This window comes from Lepidochelys kempii, chromosome 28 (assembly GCF_965140285.1).
Source record: "Lepidochelys kempii isolate rLepKem1 chromosome 28, rLepKem1.hap1, whole genome shotgun sequence".
In the NCBI taxonomy this organism is placed as follows: domain Eukaryota; kingdom Metazoa; phylum Chordata; order Testudines; family Cheloniidae; genus Lepidochelys; species Lepidochelys kempii.
In genome coordinates this window covers 7,100,036-7,123,282 of record NC_136407.1, presented here as the reverse complement: position 1 = coordinate 7,123,282, position 23,247 = coordinate 7,100,036, and the positions used below count along the sequence as shown (strand labels likewise).

General features: G+C 50.0%; 2 protein-coding genes across 2 annotated transcripts in view; one reads left to right on the top strand and one right to left on the bottom strand.

Annotated features, from left to right (window-relative positions):
- Positions 1-18,631, bottom strand: part of LOC140904261 (uncharacterized) — a 55,946-nt gene extending 37,315 nt beyond the window's left edge. Inside the window, 4 exon segments of the mRNA XM_073326756.2 lie at positions 773-1,908; positions 7,083-8,345; positions 8,717-8,830; positions 18,011-18,631. Of these exon segments, the coding sequence (XP_073182857.1) occupies positions 773-1,908; positions 7,083-8,345; positions 8,717-8,830; positions 18,011-18,236 (2,739 nt within the window). The 5' untranslated portion in view covers positions 18,237-18,631.
- LOC140904241 (uncharacterized) overlaps positions 1-23,247 on the top strand; it is a 283,075-nt gene that overhangs the window by 83,997 nt on the left and 175,831 nt on the right. The gene's annotated exons all lie outside the window — the stretch shown is intronic.

Sequence of the window (23,247 nt, the reverse complement as noted above, 5' to 3'; positions counted from 1 at the left end):
AATTCAACAGCAGGAGGATTGGGATGGTGATGGGGAATAAGGGAATCCCTCCACCTTAACCTATGTTCTTCTGTTGTTACAGAGCACGAAATGACATTTTTCCTTTTCCCTGCCCTTTGTTATAGTCCAATATATTTTAAGTGAGGAAAATGGTAGTAAAGATATCTGCTCTCCAGCACAACCTGAAGTAATATCAGAGCAACTGGGAATGAAACAATTTGTTCCCCAAGGGGGAACTTGATGTCTAACAATTGCTTTGAAATGGGGAACAGTATAACCGTGATGCTCAGGGTTTGTTTAGACTAGGAAAAGTGATGGAGTTTAGGTCAGGTCAAGGGGAAAGTTAATGCCAAACACTGCACCTGGGCTGCATCTGCTCTACCACTATAATTGTCTTTTCACACCAAGATCACTCACTTAAGCAGCCAATGCCATGTACAGCCCTAGTGGATGTAAGGCACAGGTACTTTGTTGCCTCAGTGTAGCTTGTGGGGATCAAACCTCTCTCTCCCACCTGGAGATGATGAACATTCCTGGCTGGAGGAACACACAGAACTATGATTCAGAAGGAAAGGAGCTGACAGAAAAGATCAGAGGACCGACCCCAAAGAAGGGTGAGCTGAAAAGGCAGAAGCAGGCCACTCATCTGGTGAAACTGAGAAACCATGGTGAAGATGGTGCAAAGATCACTATGTGGGAATTAGCAAATGTGATTAAAAAAAAAAATTTTTAGCCAGCCCTAGTCAAGGCATTTATTAGAATTCTCTCTCATATGGATTTTCTGATGTTTAATAAGGTTTGAGCTCTGACTGCAGCTTTTCCCGCACTCAGAGCAGGTGTACGGCATCTCTCCTGTGTGGATTCTCCTATGTGTCCTCAGGGTAGAGCTGTGATTGAAGCTTTTCCCACACTCAGAGCATCCATAAGGTTCCGCCCCCATATGGACTCTCTGATGTGTGCTAAGGGTTGAGCTAAGATTGAAGCTTTTCCCACACTCAGAGCATGTGTACGGCAAATCTCCTGTGTGGATTCTCTGATGTGTGATCAGGGAAGATCTGTGATTGAAGCTTTTCCCGCACTCAGAGCATGTGTAGGGCATCTCCTCTGTGTGGATTCGCTGATGTGTGATGAGGCTGGAGCTCCGACTGAAGCATTTCCCACACTCAGAGCATCCATAAGGTTTCTCACCCGTGTGGATTCTCCAATGAGTGATAAGGGAAGAGCTCCTATTGAAGCTCTTCCCGCACTTAGAGCACATGAATGGTCTCTGTCCACTGTGGAGTTTCTGATGTGTGAGAAGGTCAGAGGTCCCATTGAAGCTTTTCCCACACTCAGAGCATGTGTAGGGTCTCTCTCCTGTGTGGATTCGCTGATGTTGGATAAGGGTTAAGCTCCGATAGAAGCGTTTCCCGCACTCAGAGCAGGTGTAGGGCATATCTCCTGTGTGGATTCTCTGATGTGTGATGAGGGAAGAGCTGTGACTGAAGCTTTTCCCACACTCAGAGCATGTGTAGGGCATCTCTCCTGTGTGGATTTGCTGATGGCTGATGAGGCTGGAGCTCCTATTGAAGCTTTTCCCGCACTCAGAGCACATGAATGGTCTCTCTCCACTGTGGAGTTTCTGATGTTTGAGAAGGTCAGAGGTCCCATTGAAGCTTTTCCCACACTCATGGCATGTGTAGCGTGTCTCTTCCAAGTTGATTCTCTCATGTGTAATAAGGTCTGAGTGGCTACTGAAGTTTTCCTCTGGCCTCTGCTGAGTCTCACAGGCTTTTGCTTTTTCTGGGAGTGCACAACTCCTGGAAACATTCCCTTTGGATCTTCCTGATAACGTTGCATGTGGTTCTACTTCCTCAGCATCTTCCTGCTGGGGTGTCTCCTCCTCATTCTCACTCACCATCTTGTCACCTGATGGGGGACAGAGAGAATTCAGAGATAGGTCACTCCCTGCACTGGAATGAAAGGAAATCTCAGAGAGAGGAATGGAAAAAGGGATGAACAAGCCAAAATGCATGCGGAAGAGATCAAACCTATCAGGAGCTGATTTTCCCCAAACCATTCCTCAGAGGAGAGAAAAGATGGGATCAGTTCTGGGTCCACATCTCCCCAGAATTCTAGGGGAAAGCTGCTTTCCTGTGCAGAAACTAGCCAGTGTATACAAGGCCATAGATGGCTTACATAAGAATGCAAGACTGGTCATACTGGGTCAGACCAATGGTCCATCTAGACAAGTGTGCAGCCTAAGAGTGAACAGTGCCAGATGCTTCAGTGGGAATGAAAAGAACAGGCTTGTTGACCTGCAAGGTGAAGGTCTGTCACCCTTTCCTTTAACATTATTGTGGTCAATTCCTACTTATCCTATCTTACCAGTCCTTCCCCCCAGGTTACTGGGCAAATCAGGTGTGAACCACTGCTTTGATACAGACGTGTCCCAATCCTGCTGAATTGAGGCAGACTTTGGGCCAATGTCAGTTTGTAAAAGGCCTGCTTCACTCAGCAGGTTTCTCAAAGTATCTGTTGCTCTGAACCGTATGTACTGTGGATGTGAACCCCAAAGATATCAACAATGAAAGAAACACAAGGCCAGTTCTGAGGAGGTTTCCAAAGCCAGGCCTGAGGGTTAAACAGCTGTGCTCAAAAGGAAAAGAGCCTCAACACCTATAAAAAGAACTGGTTGGAAAAACAAAACAAAACTTAAATGAAAAAAATGAAACCAAACCAAAAAGCAATCCAGAAAAGCTACCATCACATATCCATCACTGTCAAGGTTCCTTCCCCACTCTGAACTCTAGGGTACACATGTGGGGACCTGCATGAAAGACCCCCTAAGCTTATTCTTACCAGCTTAGGTTAAAAACTTCTCCAAGGTACAAACTTTGCCTTGTCCTTGAACCATATACTGCCACCACCAACCATGTTAAACAGGGAAAGAGCCCACTTGGAGACGTCTTCCCCCAAAATATCCCCCCAAGCCCTACACCCCCTTTCCTGGAGAAGGCTTGATAAAAATCCTCACCAATTTCTACAGGTGAACACAGACTCAAACCCTTGGATCTTAAGAACAATGAAAAATCAATCAGGTTCTTAAAAGAAGAATTTTAATTAAAGAAAAGGTGAAAGAATCACCTCTGTAAAATCAGGATGGTAAATACCTTACAGGGTAATCAGATTCAAAACATAGAGAATCCCTCTAGGTAAAACCTTAAGTTACAAAAAGACACAAAAACAGGAATATACATTCCATCCACCACAGCTTATTTTACCAGCCATGAAACAAAAGGAAATCTAATATATTTCTAGCTAGATTACTTACTAATTTAAGGAGTTATGAGGCTGCATTCCTGATCTGTTCCCGGCAAAAGCATCACACACACAGACAAACCCTTTGTTCCCCACTCCCCTCCAGATTTGAAAGTATCTTGTCTCCTCATTGGTCATTTTGGTCAGGTGCCAGCGAGGTTATCTTTGCTTCTTAACCCTTTACAGGTGAAAGGGTTTTGCCTCTGACCAGGAGGGATTTTATAGCACTGTATAGAGAAAGGTGGATACCCTTCCCTTTATATTTATGACCATCACCATTTTAGATTTTTACATCCCCTGCCTGATGTAACATCTTTGCTTTGAAAACAAGAGAGCTGGGGAACTCTGTGGCTGTTGCCCTCTAAGTTTCGCATCTTCTCTCAAGTAATTTTCCTCTTAACAGAAGATTTATTTTAAAATTTATCAAAATTTTAATCAGGAACAGTCAACATGGATTCACCAATGGCAAGTCATGCCTGACCAATCTGATTGCCTTCTATGAGGAGATAACTGGCTCTGTAGATATGGGGAAAGAAGTGGATGTGAGATATCTTGACTTTAGTAAAGCTTTTGATACCGTCCCCCACAGTATTCTTGCCAGCAAGTTAAAAAAGTATGGATTGGATTAATGGACTATAAGGTGGATAGAAAACTGGCTATATTGTCAGGCTCAATGGGTAGTGATCAATGGCTCCATGTCTAGTTGGCAGACCGGAGTGCCCCAGGAGTCGGTCCTGGGGCTGGTTTTGTTCAACATCTTTATTAATGATCTGGATGATGGGATAGATTGCACCATCAGCAAATTTGCAGATGACACTAAGGTGGGGGGAGAGGGAGATATGCTGGAGGGTAGGGATAGGGTCCAGAATGACCTAGACAAATTGGAGAATTGAGCCAGAAGAAATCTGATTAAATTCTAGATGGACAAGTGCAGAGTCTTGCACTAAGGACGGAAGAATCCCATGCACCGCTACAGACTAGGGACTGAATGGCTCGGCAGCAGTTCTGCAGAAAAGGACCTAGGGGTTACAGTGGACGAGAAGCTGGATATGAATCAGCATTGTGCCCTTGTTTCCAAGAAGGCTAAGGGCATATTGGGCTGCATTAGTAGGAGCATTGCCAGCAGACCGAGGGAATTGATTATTCCCCTCTATTCGGCACTGGTGAAGCCACATCTGGAGTACTGCATCCAGTTTTGGGTCCCCCACTAAAGAATGGATGTGAACAAATTGGAGAGAGTCCAGCAGAGGGGAACAAAAATGATCAGGGGGCTGGGGCACCTGATTCATGAGGAGTGGCTGAGGGAACTGGGTTTATATAGTCTGCAGAAGAGTGAGGGGGGATTTGATAGCAGCCTTCAACTACCTGAAGGGGTGTTCCAGAGAGGATGGTGCTTGGCTGTTCTTGTTCTGTCATATGCCACCACTGAGGACCAATGGTCTCAAGTTGCAGAGGGGGAGGTTTAGGTTGGATATTAGGAAATACTATTTCACTAGGAGGGTGGTGAAGCACTGGAATGCGTTACCTAGGGAGGTGGTGGAATCTCCATCCTTAGAGGTTTTTAAGGCCCAGCTTGACAAAACCCTGGCTGGGATGATTTAGTTAGTGTTGGTCCTGCTTTAAGCAGGGGGTTGGAATAGATGACCTCTTGAGGTCTCTTCCAACCCAAATCTTCTATGATTCTAAGATTCTCTCTATGCTTCATGAAACTTTGGATCCAAATGGCAAAAGACAGTTGTGCCCAATGTAATCATGGCATCCTTTAGGAGTGTGATCAGTGCCACTTAACTAGGTAGCAGCGTTCTAAAAATAGTTTACCTGGACCACAGGTCACCATAGCGTCCATCTCTGGGGTGAAAATCAATCACTAGTACGTGCAATTTCTACCTGAGTTCTTGTCATATCTTTGACCTTCCTTGGAGTAATTTTACACTTCTCTGGAGTAGAATTCTTCACCTAGTGTACAACATATCAGTAGCGATAGTGAGGTATAACTCCCCCAAATATGCCCTTTTATTTCTTTAATCTGGTGTCACAGATTTAAATGAGGGACTAAATTCAGGTGCTGCTTAGAATCCCTGTAAGACTCCAAACGTCAGGTATCTATTAAAAATAGGTGTCTTTCTGCAGCTCTATCACATTCAACATGGATTTTATTTTCTACACGTTTCCAGGATCTCCCACGGGTGAGCTGAACAGAAATGTCACTTCCATTTTTCCCATCCCTACCTACCAGAATAGGTATTCTATTTCCCAAATAATAGGCAACATGCACCTGATTTGGAAGGAGATATCTTCAGGAGCCATCTCCTGCAGGGCCTAGGTTACAACTGCTTTGGGAGCCAAATGCATGGGTATTTTGCTTAGTTACAAGTCATGTACTAGGGAATCCTCTTCCCAGCCCTTTAGACAAAATATTGACCTAACCAATTCAACAGCAGGAGGATTGGGATGGTGATGGGGAATAAGGGAATCCCTCCACCTTAACCCATGTTCTTCTGTTGTTACAGAGCATGAAATAACATTTTTCCTTATCCCTGCCCTTTGTTATAGTTCAATACATTTTAAGTGAGGAAAATGGTAGTAAAGATATCTGGTCTCCAGCACAACCTGAAGTAACATCAGAGCAACTGGGAATGAAAGTTTGTTCCCCAAGGGGGAACTTGATGTCTAACAACCGCTTTGAAATGGGGGAACAGTATAACCGTGATGCTCAGGGTTTGTTTAGACTAGGAAAAGTGATGGAGTTTAGGTCAGGTCAAGGGGAAAGCTAATGCCAAACACTGCACCTGGGCTGCATCTGCTCTACCACTATAATTGTCTTTTCACACCAAGATCACTCACTTGAGCAGCCAATGCCATGTACAGCCCTAGTGGATGTAAGGCACAGGTACTTTGTTGCCTCAGTGTAGCTTGTGGGGATCAAACCTCTCTCTCCCACCTGGAGATGATGAACATTCCTGGCTGGAGGGACACACACTCCTATGATTCAAAAGGAAAGGAGCTGACAGAAAAGATGACAGGACTGACCCCAAAGAAGAGTGAGCTGACAAGGCAGAAGCAGGAAACTCATCTGGTGGAGCTGAGAAACCATGGTGAAGATGGTGCAAAGATCACTATGTGGTAACTACAGGTTTCAGAGCAGCAGCTGTGTTAGTCTGTATTTGCAAAAAGAAAAGGAGTACTAGTGGCACCTTAGAGATTAACCAATTTATTTCAGCATAGCTCACGAAAGCTTATGCTCAAATAAACTGGTTAATCTCTAAGGTGCCACTAGTACTCCTTTTCTTTATGTGGTAACTAGCAAATGTGATTAAAAAAATCTAGCTAGCACTAGTCAAGGCATTTATTACAGTTCTCTCTCATGTGGATTTTCTGATGCTTAATAAGGGTTGAGCTCTGATTGAAGTGTTTCCCACACTCAGAGCAGGTGTAGGGTTTCTCTCCTGTGTGGATTCTATGATGTATGATAAGGTGCGAGCTCTGATTGAAGCTTTTCCCGCACTCAGAGCATGTGTACGGCAAATCTCCTGTGTGGATTCTCTGATGTGTGATCAGGGAAGATCTGTGATTGAAGCTTTTCCCGCACTCAGAGCATGTGTAGGGCATCTCCCCTGTGTGGATTCGCTGATGTGTGATGAGGCTGGAGCTCCGACTGAAGCATTTCCCACACTCAGAGCATCCGTAAGGTTTCTCCCTTGTATGGATTCTCCGATGTCTGATTACATGTGAGCTCGCATTGAAGCGTTTCCCACACTCAGAGCATCCATAAGGTTTCTCACCCGTGTGGATTCTCCAATGAGTGATAAGGGAAGAGCTTCTATTGAAGCTCTTCCCGCACTCAGAGCACATGAATGGTCTCTGTCCACTGTGGAGTTTCTGATGTGTGAGAAGGTCAGATGTCCCATTGAAGCTTTTCCCACACTCAGAGCAAGTGTAGGGCGTCTCTCCTGTGTGGATTCTCTGATGTGTGGTCAGGGCAGATCTCTGATTGAAGCTTTTCCCGCACTCAGAGCATACATAAGGTTTCTCACCCGTGTGGATTCTCTGATGTGTGGTAAGGGATGAGCTATCACTGAAGCGTTTCCCGCACTCAGAGCACGTGTAGGGTTTCTCTCCTGTGTGGATTCTACGATGTATGATAAGGTGTGAGCTATGATTGAAGCTTTTCCCGCATTCAGAGCATGCATAAGGTTTCTCACCCGTGTGGATTCTCTGATGTGTGCTAAGGGATGAGCTATCACTGAAGCGTTTCCCGCACTCAGAGCACGTGTAGGGTTTCTCTCCTGTGTGGATTCTACGATGTATGATAAGGTGTGAGCTATGATTGAAGCTTTTCCCGCACTCAGAGCATGCATAAGGTTTCTCACCCGTGTGGATTCTCTGATGTGTGCTAAGGGATGAGCTATCATTGAAGCGTTTCCCACACTCAGAGCATGTGTAGGGTTTCTCACCCGTGTGGATTCGCTGATGTCGGGTAAAGGTCGAGCTCCGATAGAAGCTTTTCCCGCACTCAGAGCAGGAGTAGGGCATATCTCCTGTGTGGATTCTCTGATGTGTGATCAGGGAAGATCTCTGATTGAAGCTTTTCCCACACTCAGAGCATGTGTAGGGCATCTCTCCTGTGTGGATTTGCTGATGGCTGATGAGGCTGGAGCTCCTATTGAAGCTTTTCCCGCACTCAGAGCACATGAATGGTCTCTCTCCACTGTGGAGTTTCTGATGTGTGAGAAGGTCAGAGGTCCCACTGAAGCTTTTCCCACACTCATGGCATGTGTAGCGTGTCTCTTCCAAGTTGATTCTCTCATGTGTAATAAGGTCTGTGTGGCTACTGAAGTTTTCCTCTGGCCTCTGCTGAGTCTCACAGGCTTTTGCTTTTTCTGGGAGTGCACAACTCCTGGAAACATTCCCTTTGGATCCTTCTGATAACGTTCCATGTGGTTCTACTTCCTCAGCATCTTCCTGCTGGGGTGTCTCCTCCTCATTCTCACTCACCATCTTGTCACCTGATGGAAGACAGAGAGAATCCAGACACAGGTCACTCCCTGCACCACAAAGAAAGGAAATCTCAGAGAGAGGAATGGAAAAAGGGATGAACAACCCAAAATGTGTGTGGGAGAGATCAAACCTATCAGGAGCTGATTTTCCCCAAATCTTTTCTCAGAGGAGAGAAAAGATGGGATCAGTTCTGGGTCCACATCTCCCCAGAACTCTTAGGGGAAAGTGAGATTGGGGAGGGACCAGCTGCCAGTTGTCAGTCAGGATAGGCGAGAAGCCATGAGTGACATCTGCCGTAATGATTCCACATCTGCAGGGAACAATCCTGAACTAGGAAAGCTCACAAGGTCTTTGTAGGGATCCCAAATGTTTCTTGTATTCAAGCATAGTTTTTGCGTTGGTTTAACCAATTCCTCACCTGTGCAGGCAGCTCTCGGGAGCACTTCTTTCTCAGAGCCCTGGAGGTCTGGGACCCACGGCTCTTCCCCTCCTTCCAGCTGCGAGATCACATCAGGTTTGGAAACTGGAAACCCTACTCAAGGCAAAGAAAACAAAGGAGGTCAATGGAATTTGTGTGATACTTGTCACAAAGAATTTACCATGGTTTTAACCCAAGCTAGTTTTTTAAGCAGTAACATCCCAAGGCCAGCTTCCTTGGCTCAAAGTGGCAGGAGAGTTATTATAAATCATATTCATTACCTTAGTGCCTAAGGGCCAACTAACAGTGGGTCTCCATTGTGCTAGGCAAAGTACAAACCCAGAACAGTAGGTGGCCCATGCCCTGAAGAATTTACCATCTAGATAGACAAGACAGGCACAGAATGGGGGAGGGGGTAGAACCCATGTTAGAATACAGATATTGAGGCCTGCCTGTAAAGCCTACACTTTAAGAACTTAGGTGTATTTTTATCACTCAGGGTATGTCTACACTACGAAATTAGGTCGAATTTATAGAAGTCGGTTTTGTAGAAAGCGTTTTTATACAGTTGATTGTATGTGTCCCCACACAAGTGGTCTAAGTGCATGTAGTCGGTGGAGTGTGTCCACAGTACTGAGGCAATCGTCGACTTCCGGAGCGTTGCACTGTGGGTGGCTGTCCCACAGTTCCCGCAGTCTCCACCACCCATTTGTATTCTGGGTAGAAATCCCAGTGCCTGATGGGGCTAAAACATTGTCGCAGTTGGTTCTGGGTACATATCGTCAAGCCCCCGCTCCCTCCCTCCCTCCACGAAAGCAAGGGCAGACAATCGTTTTGCACCTTTTTTCTTGAGTTACCTGTGCAGACGCCATACCATGGCAAGCATGGAGCCCGCTCAGCTAACCGTCACCGTATGTCTCCTGGGTGCTGGCAGACGCGGTACTGCATTGCTACACAGCAGCAGTTAATTGCCTTTTGGCAGTAGACAATGCAGTATGACTGGTAGCCATCATTTATGTAGTCCTGGGTGCTCTTTTAATCGGTCGCCTGGGCAAACATGGGAGTGACTCAGCCAGGTCATTTCCCTTGTTTCGTCTCGTGGCGATTCAGTCCTACCGGCAGTGTGCTGTCTTTTAACCTCCAGCCAGCAGATGATGGCTAGTCGTCATACTGCACCGTCTTCTGCCGAGCACCCAGGAGATGATGATGGCTAGCGGTCGTACTGCACAGTCTGCTGCCAGCAAGATGTATAAAGATAGATGAAGTGGCTCAAAACAAGAAATAGACCAGATTTGTTTTGTATTCATTTTCTCCTCCCTCCCTCCTTCCCTCTGTGAAATCAACGGCCTGCTAAACCCAGTCTTGAGTTCTATCCTTCAGGTTTTGAGTTCTATCCTTGAGGGGGCCATTCAGTTTCTCGCAAAGCCACCCCCTTTGTTGATTTTAATTCCCTGTAAGCCAACCCTGTAAGCCATGTCATCAGTCGCCCCTCCCTCTGTCAGGGCAGCGGCAGACAATTGTTCCGCGCCTTTTTTCTGGGCAGACAACATACCACGGTAAGCATGCAGCCCACTCAGATCACTTTGGCAATTAGGAGCACATTAAACACCACATGTATTATCCAGCAGTATATGCGGCACCAGAACCTAGCAAAGCGATACCGGGCGAGTAGGCGACGTCAGCGTGGTGACGTGAGTGATGAGGACATGGACACAGACTTCTCTCAAAGCACGGGCCCTGGCAATGTGGGCATCATGGTGCTAATGGGGCAGGTTCATGCGGTGGAACGCCGATTCTGGGCTCGGGAAACAAGCACAGACTGGTGGGACCGCATAGCGTTGCAGGTCTGGGATGATTCCCAGTGGTTGCAAAACTTTCGCATGCATAAGAAACTTTGTGACTTGCTTTCCCCTGCCCTGAGGTGCAAGAATACCAAGATGAGAGCAGCCCTCACAGTTGAGAAGCGAGTGGCAATAGCCCTGTGGAAGCTTGCAAGACTAGACAGCTACCGGTCAGTCGGAATCAATTCGGAGTGGGCAAATCTAATGTGGGGGCTGCTGTGATGCAAGTAGCCAACGCAATCAAAGATCTGCTGATATGAAGGGTAGTGACCCTGGGAAATGTGCAGGTCATAGTGAATGGCTTTGCTGCAATGGGATTCCCTAACTGTGGTGGAGCCATAGACCGAACCCATATCCCTATCTTGGCACTGGAGCACCAAGCCGGCGACTACATAAACCGCAAGGGGTACTTTTCAATAGTGCTGCAAGCACTGGTGGATCACAAGGGACGTTTCACTGACATCAACGTGGGATGGCCGGGAAAGGTACATGACGCTCGCATCTTCAGGAACTCTGGTCTGTTTCAAAAGCTGCAAGAAGGGACTTTATTCCCAGACCAGAAAATAACTGTTGGGGATGTTGAAATGCCTGTAGTTATCCTGGGGGACCTAGCCTACCCCTTAATGCCATGGCTCATGAAGCCATACACAGGCAGCCTGGACAGTAGTCAGGAGCTGTTCAACTACAGGCTGAGCAAATGCAGAATGGTGGTAGAATGTGCATTTGGACGTTTAAAAGTGCGCTGGTGCAGTTGAGTGACTCGGTTAGACCTCCGAGAAACCAATATTCCCGCTGTTATTACTGCTTGCTGTGCATTCCACAATATCTGTGAGAGTAAGGGGGAGACATTTATGGCGGGGTGGGAGGTTGAGACAAATTGCCTGGCTGCTGATTTCACACAGCCAGACACCAGGGCGGTTAGAAGAGCACAGGAGGGCGTGGTGCACATCAGAGAAGCTTTGAAAACCAGTTTCATGACTGGCCAGGCTACGGTGTGAAAGTTCTGTTTGTTTCTCCTTGATGAAACCCCCCGCCCCTTGGTTCACTCTACTTCCCTGTAAGCTAACCACCCTCCCCTCCTCCCTTCGATCACCGCTTGCGGAGGCAATAAAGTCATTGTTGCTTCCCATTCATGCATTCTTTATTCATTCATCACACAAATAGGGGGATAACTGCCAAGGTAGCCCAGGAGGGGTAGTGGAGGAGAGAAGCAACAGGAGGGGTGGTGGAGGAGGGAAGGACAAGGCCATACAGCACTTTAAAAGTTTAAAACTTATTGAATGCCAGCCTTCTGTTGCTCGGGCAATCCTCTGGGGTGGAGTGGCTGGAGGCCCCCCCCACCACGTTCTTGGGCGTCTGGGTGAGGAGGCTATGGAACTTGGGGAGGAGGGCGGTTGGTTACACAGGGGCTGTAGCGGCGGTCTGTGCTCCTGCTGCCTTTCCTGCAGCTCAACCATACGCTGGAGTATATTGGTTTGATCCTCCAGCAGCCTCAGCATTGAATCCTGCTTCCTCTCATCACGCTGCCACCAGCTTTCAGCTTCAGCCCTCTCTTCAGCCCGCCACTTACTCTCTTCAGCCCGCCACCTCTCCTCCCGCTCATACTGTGCTTTCCTGCACTCTGACATGGTCTGCCTCCACGCAGTCGTCTGTGCTATGTCAGTGTGGGAGGACAGCATGAGCTCAGAGAACATTTCATCACGAGTGCAGTTTTTTCACCTTCTAATCTTCACTAGCCTCTGCGAAGGAGAAGATCCCGTGATCCTTGAAATACATGCAGCTGGTGGAGGGAAAAAAAAAAAAAAGAGGCAGTGGTATTTAAGAAGACACATTTTCTAGAACAATGACTACACTCTTTCACGGTAAACCTTGCTGTTAACAATACATACACAGCACATGTGCTTTCGTTCCAAGGTCGCATTTTGCCTCCCCCCACCACGTGTCTAGCCCCTCACTCCCCCACCCCCATGACTAACAGCGGGGAACATTTCTGTTCAGCCACAGGCAAACAGCCCAGCAGGAACGGTTACCTCTGAATGTCCCCTTAAGAAAAGCACCCTATTTCAACCAGGTGACCATGAATGATATCACTCTCCTGAGGATAACATAGAGAACTCTGAGATAGCGCGTGTTTGAATGCCATCAAACATACACTGCAATGCTTTGTTCTACAATGATTGCCGAGTATGTGCTACTGGCCTAGTGTGGTAAAGTGTCCTACCATGAAGGACGCAATAAGGCTGCCCTCCCCAGAAACCTTTTGCAAAGGCTTTGGGAGTACATCCAGGAGAGCTGCAAATGCCAGGGCAAATTAATCATTAAACATACTTGCTTTTAAACCATGTATAGTATTTTAAAAGGTACACTCACCAGAGGTCCCTTCTCCGCCTGGCGGGTCCGGGAGGCAGCCTTGGGTGGGTTTGGGGGGGGACTGCCTCCAGGTCCAGGGTGAGAAACAGTTCCTGGCTGTCGGAAAACCGGTTTCTCCGCTTGCTTGTTGCGAGCTATCTACAACGTCATCATCATCATCTTCCTTGTCCCAAAACCTGCTTCTGTGTTCCTTCCATCTCCATTGAAGGAGTCAAACAACACGGCTGGGGGTAGTGGTGGCTGAACCCTCTAAAATGGCATGCAGCTCATCATAGAAGCGGCATATTTGGGGGCTCTGACTCGCAGCGGCCATTTACCTCTCTGGTTTTCTGGTAGGCTTGCCTCAGCTCCTTAAGTTCACCGCGGCATTGCTTCGGGTCCCTGTCCTCTGGCCTTCATGCCCAGGGAGATTTTGACAAATGTTTTGGCATTTCAAAAACTGGAACAGAGTTCTGATAGCACAGATTCCTCTCCCCATACAGCGATCAGATCCCGTACCTCCCGTTCGGTTCACGCTGGAGCTCTTTTGCGATTCTGGGACTCCATCATGGTCACCTCTGCTAATGTGCTCTGGCCAGCGTGGCAAGCTGCAGGTGACCATGCAAACAGGAAATTGAAATTCAAAAGTTTGCAGGCCTTTTCCTGTCTACCTGGCCAGTGCATCTGAGTTGAGAGTGCTGTCCATAGTGGTCACAATAAAGCACTCTGGGATAGCTCCCGGAGGCCAATACCGTCTAATTGCGTCCACAGTACCCCAAATTTGATCTGGCAAGGCCGATTTAAGCGCTAATCCACTTGTCAGAGGTGGATTAAGGAAATCAATTTTAAGAGCCCTTTAAGTCGAAAAAAAGGGCTTCATCGTGTGGACGGGTGCAGGTTTACATCGATTTAACGCTGCTAAATTCGACCTAAATTCCTAGTGTAGACCAGGGCTCACCTACTTACAGGGTTATAAAAACAAAGAATCAAATCACAGTCCACCTGTTTATGGCCTTCTCTCACTAGGATAGTCCGAGGCCTTGTTCTTAGGCTAAGGCCTTTGGCTAAGCAGTAGGGGCAGCCGTAAGTCTGGAAGTGTATGGGCACATTTTCACATCCCAAACCAGTCACATTGAAATAAGGTGGTATTCGGCTGTTAGGAAGCCGATCCTGTCTGGATAGTGCCCATCACCACCAGATAAAGAAATGGATCTTAAGATGGTTAAAGAAAACTTAGTTGGATAGCATCCTGTCTGGCAAGAAATCACTTCATTATCAATGGTTGTGAAACCCTCATTTCTTATGTTTTATCTTTATGGCCCCCACTTTTCTATTGTTAATCTGCCTGGTTCACTAATTGTTTCTGTCTGCTGTATAATTAATTTTGCTAGGTGGAAGTTAATTAGTGGGATATAATTGGATAGAGAATTATATTACATTATGTTAGGATTGGTTAAGTTAAATTTCAGTGAAATGACCAGCTAAGCTATAGTTGAGAATATTACTATAGAAATTGGGGTCAAACAGGAAGGGGAAGGGAATTTGGAATGATGCTTGCTAAGGGGTGGGAACAGGGAATGGGGAACAGAGACACAGGCAAGGCAAGGCTCTGTGGTCTCAGAATTTTGAAGAGGGATGCAGGGTAAACACTCTGTGGCATTAAAGCTGGGCAGGGGAACACTGGGTAACAGACTCTATAGGTCTGACTGGTGTGAACGGCTTCAGAATATGCTTGCTTGGAAACTAATCCCAATAAACATTGCATTGTCTGCGCTTCAGACTTCTGGTCTTTTGCCACTTGCTGTCTACCTGACAAGAACCAGGGAAGTGGGAGGGTGAATGGAAAGCCCTCTGACAAAACTGACATGACCTGATAACCAAGAGGTAAGCCTTTAAGGAAGGTTTTAATACACTTTGGAACGGATCAGGGATTCCCAAGAGGACTGACGAGGGGACAATGGTAAATACACATTTAGATGCTTTTCTTGTTTTATATCTTTTCCCCATCAGGCACAACAGGCACACTGTCATGGATCCATAGGATCTGTGCAATGCCCAGGCTTATAAACAGTCCTTGGGAGGTGCCTCGAGTGCACAAAACTCCCAAGTGGTCCCACTCTTCCACAAGGATGGGCCGTGGAGCTTCAACACCAGAGACTGAGCCTCTGGCTTCAACGCTCCTATTCCAACCTGTGAGCTCTGCCCAGCAGGTCCAGCTGAACGACACTCCTCTTCAGAGACTGTTCCTCGTTCAATGCACAGAGCAAGTTTTTCCTGTGACACTGGGCAGACTTTTAAAACACAGCAGGATTTATTAGTCAAGTTAAACACAGCATTGGAAAGTCCTTAGATTAGGACAGAGAAGCGAAGAAGACAATACAATCCATACTGGCCAATGCCCTTGAGCCATGCTGCTGTAGAAAACAGTTTGGTTTCCTTTCACTGTGCCTGTCCATTAGTCTTCGCTCCAGCAGAGCTCCCTACGTCTGTGAGCCCAGTTCTTCCTGCTCCCAAAAACATAACGAGTCCATGTATGCTTCACTCAGCCAAGCAGAGATCCTCCCATGGACAGGTGACAATTATTCCCTTGTCTCTGTCGGGTATTCCATTGATGTAGGCTGGTCCCAGCTAGTCCTTAATGATCCATTCATATCACCCCATGACAGCTACGTGACAAAACACCTCATGTTTCCTGCTCTTTATAATCATAGCAATACCAATCACAGAGGGAAACTGAGGTGTGTATTGGCATCATACATGTATCACTAAAATACCCACCTCTATGACACACACACACACAGAGCTCACTGCCCTTGGAGAGAAAGCAAAGCACAGGAACTGGACTTTAGTCCAGTGAACACTGTGGAAGACAAGCTACAATCCTCAACCCTGGTCAAAAAGGAGAGGCATATGGGTCCCGACCCATAGAGAGGGGCTGGGTAGAGGCCTGATACCTGAGAGGGCATTCCTTGAGCAGACCATGGAGGCAGGTCAAAAGCTTAGCTACCCCAGAACTGTGACATCGCAAAAGCACATTTTGGGGAATTAGGAAATCTACTGACTCAGGTGTAATAGGAGGGAGAGTTAAACGCCCCCACTATGTGGAGTAGGCTGGGGAATTAAACACAAAATTTGGGAGCAACACCCTCTATTGCTTCCAGAAAAGGAGAATGTAAGAAACAAGAACTGGGCCGTGCAACCTCAGAAGGGCCAGGCTCAAAGATCCAAGGAGCCTGGAGGGAAGACAGCTTGTGGCTGCTGCAGATGGGGAGAGGGGGGACAAGACTCTCTCCAAACTCTCACTCCTATTGACCCTGACTCCATTCCTTCCCCGCCCCCGCCCCCACCCCCACTCCACCCCTTCCCCGGAGTACTGCAGCAGTGGTCTGGTGCCCTGCACTCACCAGGCGGCAGTAAGTGGAGTAACCCGACCCTAGCCCGCTCCGTGACACCGGTGACTGGGGGTAGTTTCCCCCTACCCTTTGGCTGGGAGCCAGAAGAGCAGAGCGCTGCGGGCTGCGGACGGGTTATTCCACTTCCCACCGCCCCATGACTGTGGGCTCAGACCTGCCCTGTACTCACCGGGTGGCAGGAAGTGGAGCAACCCGGCCCCAACCCACTCCGCACTGCCAGCTCCTTCTGGGGGGCGGTTCCCGCCTACCCTCCAAGGCTGCTTCTGCCCCCCCTATGGAGGCCTGGTCCAGCACCCTCCCCGCCCCCACCTGCAAGGGGGCTATGTAGGGCACCAAAATGGCCAGGGACAGCCCTGATGCTGGATACTTAATTATGGACTTCCCAAAGCCGCGTATCAGTTGGGGCAGCGATTGACATTATTGCAATCAGAGTAAAGGAGCACATATGGTATACTATTACCGTAAAAAAGTGAATAAATTACCTCTCCCAGTTACCATTTTTCCATTTTGTCAGATCCCCGAGACAATGTAAACTGAAGCAGGGCCTCCCTTTTGACCGCCTCCCTTGCCCCTCCATCTTTGTTTCCAATGGTGTCCATAACTTGTAAGTGTTCACAGTGCTAGACCCTCTTTACTATACTTATCTTACTCGAATCGTTATGTGTATTGATCCTTGCCTATGATATCAATTCTAACTGTATTAAATCAAGTTTGTGTGTTTCACCAAATTTCATCTTCTCAATTAACTTTGAGTAGCCATGTAGAAGGGGCAAGTTGTACCCCACTATGTAATCTTATATCTGTAAAAAATTTCCAGCCGAAACTACCACTGTGACATCATCAACAAAGTGCCCGTTTGAGCCTGGGTCCCTGTGCATAGAGATGGGGAGGGGGTAATGAGTGACTCTGAGATAGCGCGTGATAAAATAATATTTGGGGAGAAAAATGTATAATGAAGTGAAACTGAACAGAAATAAAACTGGAGTGGAGGCTCTAAAGCAACATGGCCTGGGTAGGCATTCGGGGTTAAAGGTCTGGATCCCCCACAGCTCTACATCCCCAAACCTGTCCTCCCTTCCACTGACCCACCCAGCCCACTTCCTAGGTGTCCTTCATCCACACTCCAATCCTCTTCTTCCCATTATTCTCAGCCATCCCCACCTCCCAGCACCTTGGGAGCTTCTTGTGTTCTCTCCTCATGTCTCACTACCTCATCCCTCCCTGCTGCTTCTTAGCTCTAACCCTGCACACACCCTGTTCTGGTACTCCAGAATTATCTACTCCCCCCCCCCCCATTTCCTTCACTCCCATGGCTCTGTACTCCTTCACACATGGGGTCCTGAATGGCAACATTATACGCTCTCCTATCAAAAGTTGAGCTCATCGGACTGTCACACAAACCATGCATGAGTCATACACCTATTTACTGAATTTAGAATTCTACAGGCGGCATATTTTCCTCTTAAAATGAGGAAAGCTACAGTTATTAATGTAGCCAATAAGGATACATTAAATGCAATTTTTAAAACGACTGATGGCACCAAAAAAGCACATGTCCAAAAGTTATACTCATGGGTAGGAGTAAGGCAAAAAAGGGGGGCAAGAAAACTTGTCAAAACTTGTGTGATGAATAAATGTATGACGTTATTACTACTCAGGCTTCTATTAACTGAGAGGACAGGACTCCTTACCCAGCAAGACCACCATCTCATAGTTCTCCTGCATGACATCCCTGTCGAGGGATCTCTGAGTTCGGTCCAGCAGAGTCCCCTATTCCCTGGTGAAATACACAGCCACCTCCTTGAAGGTCACCGGCCCATGAAAGAGCAAGAGTCCAACAGTACCTACTGCCCCAGTCACAATCTCACTATTCACAGAACAGCAGCACCAGGTAAATAGAAGTTCCAGGAGGCACATGTTAACAGAGCCCCACCCCGACCTTGCTTAGAGCAGCCAGGAGGCATCAGAGGGTAGAAAGAGAGACATTTGTGTCTTCCAACTGACAGACAGAGGCAGGTTCTTCACATTTATCACATACCTACTAGCCAGAGCTTGATATAGGAGATGGGGCTATCTCTGGGCCCTGCTGGTGGCTCCCTAGTAGGAATCCCAACACTCTCCAAATAAAATATATGGAAGTTAGAAGATCAGAATTGTAGAAAATTGGTAAGGAAAGCTATCCGAAATCAATGACCAAGCAATGAAAATAAGAAGACTTATCACATCCACCAGAATAAATGGACACAAATCAGATGTCAAGAATTATAACATTCATAAACCAGTCGGAGAACACTTCAATCTCTCTGGTCACGCAATCACAGACATGAAGGTCGCTATCTTAAAACAAAAAAACTTCAAATCCAGACTCCAGCGAGAAACTGCTGAATTGGAATTCATTTGCAAATTGGATACTATTAATTTAGGCTTAAATAGAGACTGGGAGTGGCTAAGTCATTATGCAAGGTAGCCTATTTCCCCTTGTTTTTTCCTACCCCCCCCCCCCCCCCGGATGTTCTGGTTTAACTTGGATTTAAACTTTGAGAGTGGTCAGTTTGGATGAGCTATTACCAGCAGGAAAGTGAGTGTGTGTGTGTATGGAGGTGGCGGGGGTGAGAAGGCCTGGATTTGTGCTGGGGGTGGCCCACCTTGATTATCATGCGCATTGTGGGGAGAGTGATCACTTTGGATGAGCTATTGCCAGCGGGATAGTGAGTTTGTGTGTGTGGTTTTTGGGAGGGGGGTGGGGGGGGGTGAGAGAACCTGGATTTGTGCAGGAAATGGCCCAACTTGATTGTCATGCACATTGTGTGGAGAGTTGTCACTTTGGATGGGCTATCACCAGCAGGAGAGTGAATTTGTGTGGGGGGGTGGAGGGTGAGAAAACCTGGATTTGTGCTGGAAATGGCCCAACTTGATGATCACTTTAGATAAGCTATTACCAGCAGGACAGTGGGGTGGGAGGAGGTATTGGTTCATATTCTCTGTGTATATATAAAGTCCACTGCAGTTTCCACGGTATGCATCCAATGAAGTGAGCTGTAGCTCACGAAAGCTCATGCTCAAATAAATTGGTTAGTCTCTAAGGTGCCACAAGTCCTCCTTTTCTTTTTACAGGGGAATGTGATCCTGTCTGCACCCGGTGGACAGTCAGATTAGTGTGTCCAGGCTGGTTGGAAAACAGCTGTCGGTACAGATGCAGGACCCCTCTGATCTCAGCTTGCTGGGCAGGAGTTAGCTGATCCGAGAGGGGAATTGTTTCCAGGGGTGAACCAGCTCTGGTCGCAGGGAACAGATCTACTAAAGGGTCATCTCCCTGCTCCTCCCAATATCCGCTCACAGCCAGCACCACATCCCCCCTGTCATACTATGGCTTCATCATATTCACATGGAACACCCGGCGCTGATGTGCCCGGTTTGACAGCTCCACCACACAGTTTACCTCATTTAGCTGCTTGACAACCTTGAAGGGACCTTCCCAGGCAGCCTGTAGTTTGTTTTTCCTCACGGGGATGAGAATCATAGAATATCAGGGTTAGAAGGGACCTCAGGAGGTCATCTGGTCCAACCCCCTGCTCAAAGCAGGACCGATCCCCAATTAAATCATCCCAGCCAGGGTTTTGTCAAGCCTGACCTTAAAAACTTCTAAGGAAGGAGATTCCACCACCTCCCTAGGTAACGCATTCCAGTGCTTCACCACTCTCCTAGGGAAAAAGTTTTTCCTAATATCCAACCTAAACCTCCCCCACTGCAACTTAAGACCATTACTCCTTGTTCTGTTGTCTGCTACCACTGAGAACAGTCTAGAGCCATCCTCTTTGGAATCCCCTTTCATAGAATCATAGAATATCAGGGTTGGAAGGGACCCCAGAAGGTCATCTAGTCCAACCCCCTGCTCAAAGCAGGACCAATTCCCAGTTAAATCATCCCAGCCAGGGCTTTGTCAAGCCTGACCTTAAAAACCTCTAAGGAAGGAGATTCTACCACCTCCTTTCAGGTAGGTGGGGCCTGGCATGAGTCATTTGGAGGTTTAAACTTGTGTAAACGGTGGATTTTTTTGTAAGTCAAAGTCTGTAAATCATGATTTGAGGACTTCATTAACTCAGCCAGAGGTTAGGGGTCTACTACAGGGAGGCTCTGTGGCCTGCGATGTGCAGGAGCTCAGACTAGATGATCAGGATGGTCCCTTCTGGCCTTAAAGTCCATGAGTCTATAAACTGCCTTGCGTTGCCCAGACACTGACGGCGATCAGGGCCCCATTGTGCTGCACATGGCAGAGAGCCTGACTGAGATCAGCACCCCCATTGTGCTGGGCACTGCACAGACAGAGAGGGACAGTCCTTCCCCCAAAGCGATCACAATCCAAGTAGACAATGGGTAGGAGGAAAACAGAGAGGGGCTGGGACTTCCCCAAGGTCACCAAGCGGGTCAGTGACAGAGCTAGAAATGCACCTTGCAAACTCCAGAGCCCCCTCACCTGCAGCTTGGAAAGGTCCCCAGACCCCACTGTATTAGGCTGCGGGAAGAGGTGGTTTGTCCATGGAGGCACAGGCTGTCCTGGCAGGGCAGCTCAGCTGCAGTCCCTGCACACAGCTGGGGGGGTGTCCCCTGGGTCAGGAGAAGTCAGTGTCCAGTCGTGTGGGGCTGTGCTCCTGGCTCGTACCTCCAGCACTCACTGCTGCCCCTCCGTTACCAGCTGCACCGTTCAGCCAGCCCCAGGCCTCAGTGAGGTCACTGTCCCCCTCCCCACCCCAAACCGTCCGACTGGGACATGGTGCACCCGTGCCAATCAGACTGCACTAGTGTAAATTGTGTCTGTACTAAGGGTTTGCACCAGTGCCTAAAACACCGGCGTGGCAGAGACCTTCAGTACCCCAAACAGCACTCAAACTGGGATCTCTTTCTAGCTCTGTCACGGACAGCCTGGGTAACCTGGTCTTCAAACCCTCCCATGAAGGAAATGTCACAGCCTCCCTTGGAAGCCAGTGCGAGGCAAACACAGACCAGAACAACGCCGTGCACACACACGCTGGGCTTGGGGTCAAGGGGAGAGGCAAGAATTCAAACAATCTGGATTCAGATCCCAGTTTCTCCCCAGATGCTCTAAGAAAAATTGAGCAAATTACTTCAGCTCTCTGAGCTTCAGTTTCCCCATCTGTAAAACGGAGAGCAGCCACCCACCATTTCCCGATTTAGCCTTTGGGGTTTTTGTGGCAAGGACCCTCGGTCGCTGTGGGCACGTCTACCCTGCAGGTGGGCACCGGCGGCCGGCCCGTGCCCGCGGACAGGGGCTCACAGGGCTCAGGCTGCGGGGCTGTTGAATGGGGGTGTCCATGGTCCGGCTTGGGCTGCAGCCCAAGGCCTGGCCCCCTCCCACCTCGCAGGGTCCTCCAGCCCGAGCCCAGACCCCTGCCCTGTCACGAACCAGCCCCTTCGCCCGAGCCCTGGGCGCCCGAGCCGGCGGCATGGGCCAGCGGCGGGCGTCGAATGGCAGGTGGGGGTACCCGGGGGGTCTGCGCAGCCCCTGTCCCAAGGGGGCCCCGACCTCGGTCAGGGTCTGTGCAGAGCCCGGCGTGACAGGAGCCCGACCTCAGCCGGGGGCTCCGCCGCTCCCGGACCCCGGATTTTGTGAGGGGCCCTGCAGCACCGGGAGGGCTCCCCCGGGCTCCCCCTCGCTGCTGTGGGGACAGAAAGGGGGCAGGGCGGGAGCGGGGGGTCCCAGGGGAGGGGGCAGCGGTAAATCCGAGGGGATCTCGGCCCCCCCCGCCTCTCCCCGGTCCCCGGGGGGCCCCGGCTCCTCCCCCCCCCCGGCCACGTCCGGGCTGCGCCAAGATTTCCCCCGGTCTCCCCCCGCCCCCCCTTCTCCTGTCCTCCCCCGGTCTCCCCCCGCCCCCCTTCTCCTGCTCCCCCCGGTCTCCCCCCGCCCCCCCTTCTCCTGTCCCTCCCCGGTCTCCCCCCGCCCCCCTTCTCCTGCCCCCCCGGTCTCCCCCCGCCCCCCTTCTCCTGCCCCCCCCGGTCTCCCCCCGCCCCCCCTTCTCCTGTCCCTCCCCGGTCTCCCCCCGCCCCCCTTCTCCTGCCCCCCCGGTCTCCCCCCGCCCCCCTCCTCCTGCCCCCCCCGGTCTCCCCCCGCCCCCCTCCTCCTGCCCCCCTCCCCCTGCTCCCCCCGCCCCCCTCCCCCTGCCCCCCCCGGTCTCCCCCCTCCTCCTGCTCCCCCCGGTCTCCCCCTGCCCCCCCCGGTCTCCCCCCGCCCCCCCTTCTCCTGACCCCCCCAGTCACCCCCCACCCCCCCTCTCCCTGCCCCCCCCGGTCTCCCCCCGCCCGGCCCCCCCCCGGAGGCAGATCCCGGCGCTGCGGGAGGCCGGGTCCCCCCCCGGACCCGGGGCAGAGTCACCGCCCGGCCCCCCCGGGGCTCGCTCCGGTACCTGGAGGCTGCAGCGCCGCAGCGGGGCGGGCGGAGCCCGGGGCGGCCCCAGGGCGGCTCCGGCGGGAGCGGGGCCCGGGCCGGGCACGGGGGGGTTAACGAAGGTCTCGCGCCGCGCCGCCCCCCCCCCGCGATCTGCGCATGCCCAGAGCTCCAACGGCCGCAACCGCTCCCCGGCCCCGCGCGAGCCCAGCGCGGCTCCGCCTCCCCCCCTCCGACGTCACTTCCGCTCCCGGGGGAGTCAAGCACTACATCTCCCAGCCTGCCCCGGGCGCCGCTTCCGCCTCCTCCGGCCCAGGGCAGGGCGGGCCCCGGGGTCAGCCTGACCCGCCCCCGCCGACGCCTTCCCGCGCCTCAGGCGGACTCTGGTGCCCGCGCGCCCCGCCCGCAGGGGCTCGAACCAACCGCCCCCCGGCCCCGCCCCCGCGTCCAACCGTCCTCCTAGCCCCGCCCCCGGGTCCAACCGTCCCCCCGGCCCCGCCCCCGCGTCCAACCGTCCTCCTAGCCCCG